At 32.0% G+C, this 11,051-nt stretch overlaps 1 protein-coding gene across 1 annotated transcript; it reads right to left on the minus strand.

Annotated features, from left to right (window-relative positions):
- Positions 1–8,705: 8,705 nt before the first annotated feature.
- Positions 8,706–10,799, minus strand: LOC114753657 (receptor like protein 27-like). Its single transcript, XM_028942357.1, has one exon. The coding sequence runs from the start codon at positions 10,797–10,799 to the stop codon at positions 8,706–8,708; it is 2,094 nt and encodes a 697-aa protein (XP_028798190.1).
- Positions 10,800–11,051: the final 252 nt, after the last annotated feature.

The raw sequence follows: 11,051 nt of genomic DNA on the forward strand, positions 1-11,051 counted from the left end.
GATCCTACTGGCTACATTCCACCCATTGAGCATCCTTCTCGCCAAGAAAAATGGAAGGCGGCGAGGATTAAAAAGGGTCAATACATTACTCCACAGTCTGCTGCTGTTGCTGAGAGGATTGTAAGTAATATTTAAGAATTATGCTTCATTAATTGCTTTTTTCAATTATCTTAAATTGAATTTGTTGCTTTAATGTTACAGGATACACTTGAGGAGCAATTATCCCAAGGTACATTCGTCCCTCAAGGACGGATGGATATCTTGGCCACTGCCATTGGAAAGGCTGACCATCCCGGCAGAGTCAGAGGGACCCCTAAAGGGATTGGTATTAAAGAATTTTTGGCTCTGCTTCACGAAGAAGCACTAGATCATCCTCCGCTAACATGGTATCTAAAGAGGAGCTCGACCAACGATTACAGGAAGAAACAGAGAGAGTTCGAGCTGAACTCAGTCAACAACACATGGCAGAGATGCAAAAGATACGTGACGAATTCGATGCCAAGTTTCAACAGACTCTGATGATGATGGGCACGAGCGGATTCCAGATGCCCGAGTATCTGAACCTTCCCAGGTAATAATCACACATCTTTTCAAATCTTCTAAAGGTTCATTTGATCCATTTAAACTTATTTAATGTGCCTTAACTAATTCATATTATGTTTCAGGGTTCACCTGTGATAAAAAGCGGGAAGGGCAGTAATAATCAGACATAGCAACTGACAGTGTCTGACCCTGACCCTAGCCCTAACCCTGTCGAAGACAATGGGATGCCGTGTACTCTCTATGTGGATTATGAAAATTCAATTCATGTCACTAGTGGTCGAGCATTCATGGGCACAACGATTCACGACAACAAAATTCCGAGCGATCAAGCAAGGGTGACAGTGGAGAGGATTGTTCGTGGTCAGGGCAGTACACCAGTGCCCAATCCTATTGATGAGGTTCGACTCTTGGCCCAAGCTAAAGGACATTTCATTTTGTGGCCAAAGAGACCTATTGCAAAGCCAATGGTGAAGAAGGCGACAACGAAGAAGGCCACAACGAGTGCATCATCAGATCCTGTACTCCTACCTCTTCCTGGTGATGTTGTGCTTATGTATTCCAGTTTGGAGGTTCTTCATTCCGTAGTGCCAAACATGGATAAGCCTATTACTTTCAAGATGCCGCTGGGGATTGTGGGTTCAGATATAACATACGACTTCATCGTTGACAAGAGAGGCCTCGTTCAGTTCCTCAACTTTGAGGAGCTTGATATAGTCTTCATGCAGCTCACTATTTTGTAAGTTACAATATCATTTTCTTATTTCATGTTATACTTTATGTATGTCCTAATGTTTCTTATTTGAACAACAGACACTTTACTCAAATCTGTCAGAACGGAGGACTTGAAGGAACATATGGTTTTATGTGTCCTCAAAGGGTGCAGAAAGAGCTTAATACTGTGGAAGCGAGGTCAATCTATATGATGACCACAATGAATCAGACCAGAAAGCTAATATATTTGTACATTACGTGGAAGGATAAGTATATTATTGTGTTTGAGATACACAAGCTGTATGTGTAGGATTATAATTAACATGGTTTGTCTTTTGCAGTTATCATTGGACTTTAATTGTTTGTGCCCCTTTTGATAACAAAATTTACTGGTTCGATTCACTCTGTGGAAGTTCATCCAAAGAAACCAAAGATGTCATTGACACGTTAGTTTATGTTTATATATTTATTACTTATGAAGTTTATAAAAACATGCTCTCGTATCATTTTTTTATACTGTTGATAAGGCTTTTCATGGTTCCAATGTTATGGCAATTAAACAAAATAGACAACTACCAACATGGATTCTCCCAAAGGTATGTTGTTTTGAACTAACTTTTAAACCTTTTTAGATAAATTAAAGTTAATGTTTATAATCAACAATGTCTAATATTCAATTTTATATTTCATTTTGTTAGTACCGTTGTCAACAAGGACTGAATATGGATATTATGTCATCCGCTACATGAATGACATTATTGAGACAGGAGTGACTGAGAAATTAGACGAGGTAAAGATAAGTTACGTTGCATGACATTCTTCAATTCATTTCACATTGTTGATTAAGTTTACTGTGTTATTTTTTATTAACAGGTATTTCAAAATACTACGCCATATCCCATGGATGACATCAATTTGATGAGGGATACTTTGTCAACAACATTGGTACAAAATATTGAAACTTTTAAATAGTTAGGTCATTCCCCAAAAAATTTATTGTTAGATATTTTCTCTTGGTTTCCTCTTATACATGTTTAGGATTTCTATTATATAGACAGAAGTAGTTACTTTTCTTTCAAGATTACTGGTTCTCTTGGTTCCTATACGTGTTCTTTGATCTTAGGTTCCCTTTTAGTTCTACTCTATTTTTGCTTTGTGTAAAAGAAATTTCAATACTTGTTGTATATATTAACTAACTAATTGATTTCTTGTTCATATGGTCTTGTTCTGCGTATTTTGCACTGCCTACATTTATTTGGAACTGTAAACTGCAGAGTGGTAAAAATGAAAATCGATCAGAATTTTAAAAAAAAATTTAACGACGGTTATTCATAAAACCGTTGTTAGAATAATTTTCCACGGCAGTTTTTTACATAACTGCCATGGAAATATAACTTTCACGGCAATTTCTTATGTAACCGCTATGGAATTTTAGTTTTCCACAGTGGTTTTTTACATAACCCGCTACAGTTCTCAACCGCCGTGTTTTGTTTACCTTTCAACGTCGACTTTATCAACTTTGCCTTCAAAACCACCATGAAAAACCACTATTAACCATCATTAAAAGCCTTTTTTCTGGTAGCGACAATTGAGGGGGAGATTGTTGAAATACAAGTGTGAATTATGTTGGATGGAATTTGTTATTATTAATATTAATGTAATTCTTTATATATCATATTTCTTTTGAAAAAAACTCTAGAAGAGTCAGTAACACTCAATATTCTATAAGTACACAAGTTTTTACCATTGGGTAAAAGATGAAAAATAACGCTCTAGAAGAGCTATATTATGATTTATTATCCTAAAGATAAAATTAATAATTGATAGCATATTCCTTATGAAATATTAAGGTGAAAAATGAATAATATGACATAGTAACAAGAAGTTTACTAATAATTGAGAATAATTTTACAATAAAACAGAAGTTTATGTATTTATAGTTTGGCATGACCAGTCAGATCATCCCAAATCATAATAATGTAAAATATCATAAAAAATATGCATTGTCATTTATTAAAGAACTAGAAGATTCTTTAAAAATGATATATGATTCAAGAATTTTTACGTATTGTTTGTTCTCAAAAGAACTAAATAAAAGAAAATCACTAGCTATGCTCAAAATCATATCCGCGCAGATTTATAATGTATCAACTTTATATAGGCCCATTTAGATGCCATGTAGACCAAACTAATACCCTATGAGTGAAAGATGCATTTATAAAATGGTCACAGGTGTTTATGATCAATTTGCAACCTAGAGTTTGTAAATATGTTCAAATAATTACAATGACTACATAAGTTCCTAATTATGAAATGAATATGACTCTCGTTGAGATTGCTAGTGATTGTTCTTCTTGTTATTGATGATTATATGTTTAGTAAAAGCCTCCATAAGTAGCTAGACCAGAGTTTATGAGAACAAAATTACCATTTGAGTATTGGGATGATTGATTTTATATTTTTTGCACATAAATGCATCAAGCCAACAATTTATTGTGAATTCTCTCATTATAATTGGCTTTTGGTCAGGAGCCAGACATTTTCTATCTTAGAATGTGCAATATCTATTATTCCACCATAATAATGCACATATATGGATATTAAAAATAAGTTGGAATCACTGTTGGATAAGAATCTTCTTATTCTTGTTTGTCTCTAAATAAAACAAAATAATGTTTCTAAAGGAGACTTACAGATCTGGGAGATCTACACTGTATGTTCCCAATATGAAGAAGAGAAAATGTGTGGCTAGAAAAGAGAATACATAGAATGTATTTTTACGATCAAATGTGGATCCTCAAATATAGTAGTATAAACTAGAAGTTCATAACGTATTGCATTTATAAAATATTATTAATATCTGCTAGACGTAATTACTGATCCAAATGAGAATTCTTAATTCTTATATTCCAGCTAAAAGTGCTCCTATTCTTGAAGAGATACTAAAAGTATGTGATTATGATCGGTTCCAAAAGAAAAGAAAAAAGAGAAAATGGTCATGATGATCATACTAAGGAGGAAAGAATTGCAAAAGAGGTTAAGACATAACTATTTGACCCTTGAAGAGGTTTAAGTGTCTAAAAGCAATAAAGAGATCTTGATATGTTATGTCATAAAAGAAACTAGGACCAATAAAGGAATAAAATTGTCGACAATAATTTTATTGATGATATCACATGATCAAATGAGGATCTTATATATAAATCTATCATGAGATATAAACAGAAAAATGGTTGGCTAACACAAAAGAAAAGACGTAATATAACAGGGATTTGTGTATCCCTAGCCTATGTACTTAAAGTGTAATGCTAGTATTATATAAATAGGCATTTGTACAATGTAAAGAGAAATAATGCTTTGTGGTGGATTAAATTACATGCCTTATCAATCTGGCAGTCTAGTAATAAATGAAGTTTTTTTCACATGCATTTTAGAAATATATAACTATAACGAATGACTCACTTTACAGTGAAATTTTATATGAATCCTTGAAGGATTCAAATCCTTGTATAAATTCAAACGATCAAATACATGAATAGATATGGATCATAACGTATGAAACTCCTTAAAAGATTTTAATTTCTAGAAGCACACAATTATGTTCTCAAGAACACTATTCAAGTAAATCTTTATATGAGACATATGTGGTTAATATCAATTAAAGGAATGATGTAAACATATTTTAACTTTTCTGTTTGTGAAATGATTCAAAATGAGTTTGTTATCAGTACTATTTATGATGATAGTATCAAAACTCTTAATGAGTTTTCAAAAGCTGCGAATTACTTAAAGAAAAAATTTGAAATGAAAGCTTTTGAAAGAATACATATGGATAAGTCACCTCCATTATATGTTTAGGTAGTTGTAAGATCTTTAGATATGGACTAAAGATCGATTTAGACCTCTAAAAGGTAATAAATAAATACTTGGTCCAGAAGTACCATATCTTAGTGTCACTGAAGCATTTATATATCTATCTAGCCATACAGAATCTGAGCTATTATTTGCTGATTAGCATGATATAGTTCTTTATCAACATGAAGATGTTGGAATGAAGTTAAAAATATTCTTCGTTACTTTAAGGATACTGTGAAGGTAATATTATTTTATCTGAAGGTACCCAAAACTAATCTTAATGGCTATATAGATAGAGTATTCCTTTTTTATCCTCATGTCAAGAGATCATAGTATGATCCACGTGTGGGTAAACTATAAAAAGACTATTCGTCTCATGATTTTCAGAAGATTATGAAATTCATATTTGATGTTATCTCATTATAATATTTGGAAGGGTTGTTCATTATATTAGACTTTGCAAGCTCGAAGATGTCAACTACTGTTGCTAAAAGAGGGAGTTGATACACATTGTACTCTTTTTTCTTTGTTTATGATTTTGTCCCACTGGGTTTTCCTAACAAGGTTTTTAATGAGGCAACATTACATAGTGTATCAATAAATGGTGTATTCTTTTTTTTTTGCTAGGTTTTTGTCCCATAGGGTTTTTCCTCATTGAAGTTTTTTAATGAGGCACATTCATATATATTGGGCATCCAAGGAGAAGTATTATGAATATAATAATATCTTTGTTGATGCCCATATATCTCCCATTATCTCCTATATCTCCTATAATCTATAATATATCTTATTATCTCTATATCTCACAATTATCTCATATTATTATGTAATCTGTAGATTCTATCAAAGGCATAAAACTATGCATATAAATAGAGGCCATATATAATGAATTGAACACACTTGAATGGAATGAGAAATATTCTTTTTTGTTGATCATCTCTTCCTCTGTATGATTCTTTTCTAAATTTCTTCTTTATTTATAACATCTTGCTGTTATTTTTTCTACAATTCTTTGCATCCTCTCACACAAACTGAACAAAAATTAAAAATAAAACAAGCCTTATAAAAAAAAAAAAAAGACTCATGCATCCCAAAAAAAAAAGAACGAAAGAAGGAAAGACTCATACCCCAACTTTTTTGGAACGCCTAGTTGTCCAAGCAAGTTGTGCTGAATCAACACCTTGTACTTTTTTGGGTCTCCCGCTTTTTTTGACCCGAGGGGTTTTCCAATTTAACACCCTATATTCTAAGCATATACGAATTTTTAAAAGATATATTACCACATAATTTGGGACGCCCCTATATGGAGGCTCGTTGAACGGTTTAGTTTAAGACCCTCTTTTTAATTATGACCATTTGATTGTTTGAATTGACTTGGTTGAAGTTTTTGAAGGACTTGAAAATTGGGAGGAAAATGAGGGGGAAAATGTATGAATGAACTTCTATATATATATAAATACATACTTGAAAATTATTTTTTTGGGAGAAATTGGTGGATTCCAGCACCTATTATCCTTTTGTTTTTTTGTTGTGTCCTCTTTCCTATTTTGTATTTTCAATATTTCATTGAACCTTATTTTTTATTGGATTTTAATGATGTCAGATGAAACAGTGAAACACAAAATTGGTAAAATAGGAAGGAGGAAAAACTAAAAAGAAGATGTTGTCATTTCTCTTGTTTGGATAGACAAGAGAAAATGGAAAAAAAAAAAGAGCAAATATCTAAATAACTAAAATATCCTCATCAAAATATATCATATTTAAAATTAAATCAAATTAAATATTAAAATAGGAATATTATACTAACATTAGCGTCATCAAATAATTTAAAATCAAATTATTTGTTATATATATTCATATTATCATATTGTAAAACCAAATTATTTAATAAAAAGTGAATCATCTTTTGAATATAATAAAAAATAAATTTGGAGAGGAAAAGAGAGGAGGGACAGTTGCAAAAATCTTATTTTCCTTCCCAAACCTCTTAATATATAAAGAGAAAATTTGAAGAGCAAATGAGACGCGTGGCTCATTTTACTTTCTCCCCTACTTTTCTATTCTGCTTGAATGGGAAAAGAGTTGGGAGAAAAGAAAATGGGGAGGAATAGAGAGAAGGAAAAACTAGAGAGAACATGTTATCATCCTCTTGCTTGGATATATGAGAGGAAAAATAATAAGAAAAAAAGAGAGTAAATATCTAAATAACTAAAATACTCTTATCGAAATATATCATATTTAAAATTAAATCAAATTAAATATTGCAATAGGAATATTATACTAATTAGCATCATCAAATCATTTCAAATCAAGTCATTTGGTTTATATGTATATTTATAGTATTATATTTTAAAAGCAAATTATTTAATAAAAAAATTCTTGTGAGATAAAAAATAAAAAGTGAATAATTTTTTAAATATAATAAAAGAAAATAAATGTGAGAGGAAGAAAGAGAAGGGATAATCAGGAAAATCTTGTTTTTCTTCCTAAGTCTCTCCATATTGGGAGAGAAAATGAGTTATGGAGTTTACCCTCTCTTTTTTTCCCACTTTTCCTTCCTCCCATATTTTCTCTCCTATCTAATCCTGAAAAATCTTGTGCCTATGTCGAATTGGTGAATACATGTATCAATTAAATGAATTTCATCAAGATGAGGATCAATTCAATTAGAATTGATTTTGAAAATTTGATTACATTATTATTTAAAAAAATTCATTTCTCCTCATATTTTCCTCTCTAATTTTATTTTAATCCAAGCAAGGGGTTCCTTTCTCCCATAGAGAAAAAAAAAACTGATTTCTCTCCATATTTTTCTATCTAATTTTCTTTCCCCTTTAATTTTCTCTCAATCCAAATAAGGGGAAAAAATGAATAGAAGAGTTTATGAACTAACGAAAAAAGGGATCATGTATGTTGTTGATGGGCTAAAATGCTTTTAGGCCCAAGGTTTTCATGAGAGGACGAGCCCAGTTGAATGTTAACTGTTAATTAAGAAAGCAATTGAGGCTCCTCTTTTGCATTGTCATATTTTTAATTTTAAGAGTTTGGCAAAAACAAGAAAAAGTTGTTAAGAGTTCAACATTTGAAATAAAATCATTTTGCTTATTTTAAATTCCTGCTTGCAACATTATTCTAAATAATCATGTATTGATCATAAAATCTCGAAGTAGAAGGTGATTTTCACATATTTATAAAAGCCTAAAATCCTTTAATAGAACTTTAAATTAAAGAAATGAACAAACTAAAAGTTTCTTTAAATCATTAATTAAACAAGAAAGGTTGAATTGTTGATAACTAATTCAAATAACATAAGTTGATGACATGTCTGTTCCAAAAAGAAAGAAAAGTTGGTAATATGTGGAAAATTTTATTCACATGATGATCAAATAGTACATAGCATACAAATGAAGGCAAAGCACTTGAACTTCATTTAAAAAAAAAAAGAAAAGGGAAAGACAATAACTTGCATTAGAATATACCGTACATTACATTCCAATCACTGACAAGATATTTAAGAAACATGAAATAATAACCATAGTGGAAACATGGGGGAAAAAAGAAGATTACAATACATCACACGAAGCCACATTTTGTGCCTAATTCACTCTTCTTTGATTCTGATAGGCTCTTTTCCTTGTCTTTTTTGCTTGTTTCTTGGGCCTAGCTTGAAAAATTCTGACAAGCCCTTTAGGTTTTCCAGTTAAGAAAACAACTTGACCCATGAATATTCCAAACACCATCCCACATCCATATCCCAAAGCCACTGGTTTCCAACTAAATCCAAATTTGTCATTACTTGATGAAGTTGGTTGTGGCAATTTCCCTTTATCATGATTACATGCTTTTGACAATTGAAATCCACACAGTCCTAAATTTCCCTCAAAAGAATCTTGTGAAAATGTATCAAACTGCTTACCTCTTGGTATTTCTCCGACAAGTTGATTCTGTGAAAGATTCAAAACTTCAAGAAAGTTGAGATCTGCTAGTGGAAGAGGAATCGCACCTTTAAGCAAGTTTGATGATAAATCCAATGATTCTAGGTTTGTCAAGTTTGCGATGGATTGAGGAATAGGACCAGTGATTTTATTGTGGGAGAGATTAAGCCCCTTAAGTGAATGCAGCTCGCCAATAACATATGGAATCTCTCCATCAAACATGTTTCTTGACAAATCAATGGATGTGAATGTAATTATGATCTTTACCAACTCCAAATCAACACCTTTCAATGTGACCATCACTGATTCTTGATAATTAAAATAACCGTTTTCTAAGTAATCTGGTTTGGCCGAAACAAAGTCAACATTCATCATTCCTTTAAATTCCTTGATATATGTTGTTGGCAAAGATCCTCTAAAACGGTTGTTGGAAACATCAAAAATTCTTAAAATGGGAAAAGGATGTTTGTTGTTGAAACTATAAATGGCACTGTAGAACTCATTATCTCTTAAAATGAGTACCTGTAGCTCCAGTAAGCCTTCAAGCCAATTAGGAAATTTGTCATTGATCTTGTTTGCTCCCACATCTAAAATTTCTAATTGCTTGCAATGGGTCAAAGATAAAGGTAACCGTCCCTGAAATTGATTGTTGTTCAAATGCAAAGATCGCAAAGAATTGCCCCTAGAAAAATTGTTTGGTATAGATCCGACGAAATTATTCATCTGCAGATCTAAACTTACAAGATTTGGGAAAGCAATAAGGCACTTTGGGATGTGGCCTGACAAGTTGTTGTGAGATAAGTTGAGTATCCAAAGTGAGCTTGCATTGCAAAATGAGGAAGAAATGTGTCCACTGAATCTGTTGTTGGACACTAAAAATAATCCAACACCAAAGGATGGAATTGGGAGATTTCCTTGCAAAAAGTTGAAACTAAGATCAAGAAACCCTAAGTTTCCCATTGAAAGATGTTCAATTGATGTCAAGTTATTATGAGAGAGATCCAAAGTATCCAAAAGACCTTTCCCTACATTATTGAACCACTGGGGAATATCTCCATGAATTTTGTTATTGGAAAGATTTAACTTCTTTAATTTTTGAAGGTTTCCTAGTTGTTTAGGAAAGTCATTGATGTTGCAAGAGGATAGATCTAAGTGGGTAAGATTGGAAATGGTATAGTGAACATCATTATTAGAGCTAAGTGAGAGAAACTTGTTGTTTGAAATATCAAGAGATTCTAGATATTGAAGCTTTGAGAATTGATGAAGACTAACAGGGCCTCTCAAATTATTTGATGATAGTCCTAGCTCATGGAGATTTAGGAAACCAAAAATCGTCTTAGGAAGAGCTTGCAACTTATTATCATTAAGATATAACTGTCGCAAATTTGGAAGGCCTATGAATTTTGGAAAAATAGTGATATGACAAGAATCTAAATGTAAGGCCCAAAGATTAGGAATGGTGTAGTTAAGATTATCATCAGATGTAAGTGAAATAAACTTGTTGCTTGAAAGATCAAGATGTACTAGATTTTGAAGCTTGGAAAATTGGTAAAAGTCAACAGAGCCACTCAAGTTATTTGATGATAGTGTCAAATCAGAAAGATTTATAAGGGTAAAAATTGACTCAGGAAAATTACCTTGTAGCTTGTTGTCAGAGGAATCAAGAAATTCCAAATTTGAAAGATTTCCAAATACATCTGGCAAGAAACCACTAAAATAATTGTGACTGAGGTCCAAAGAAGTGAGCCTTGGCATATTTGAAAGAAATGAGAGCTCACCACTAAAACTGTTAAATACAAAGTTGAAATAAGTTAATTGAGTGAGGTTCCCCAAACTTACAGGAATAGGCCCAGTAAATTGGTTATACGAAAGACTCAAAAAATCAAGGGACTTCAAATGGCCTATGGAATATGGAAGTTGTCCCATGAGATCATTCCACGACAAATCTAACTTTTGAAGATTTTGTAAATGAAAAAAGTTATTAGCTAAATTTCCCTGCAATGTCGT

Source organism: Neltuma alba, unplaced genomic scaffold, assembly GCF_004799145.2.
Source record: "Neltuma alba isolate B1F8T4 unplaced genomic scaffold, ASM479914v2 tig00008056_pilon, whole genome shotgun sequence".
Taxonomy (NCBI): domain Eukaryota; kingdom Viridiplantae; phylum Streptophyta; class Magnoliopsida; order Fabales; family Fabaceae; genus Neltuma; species Neltuma alba.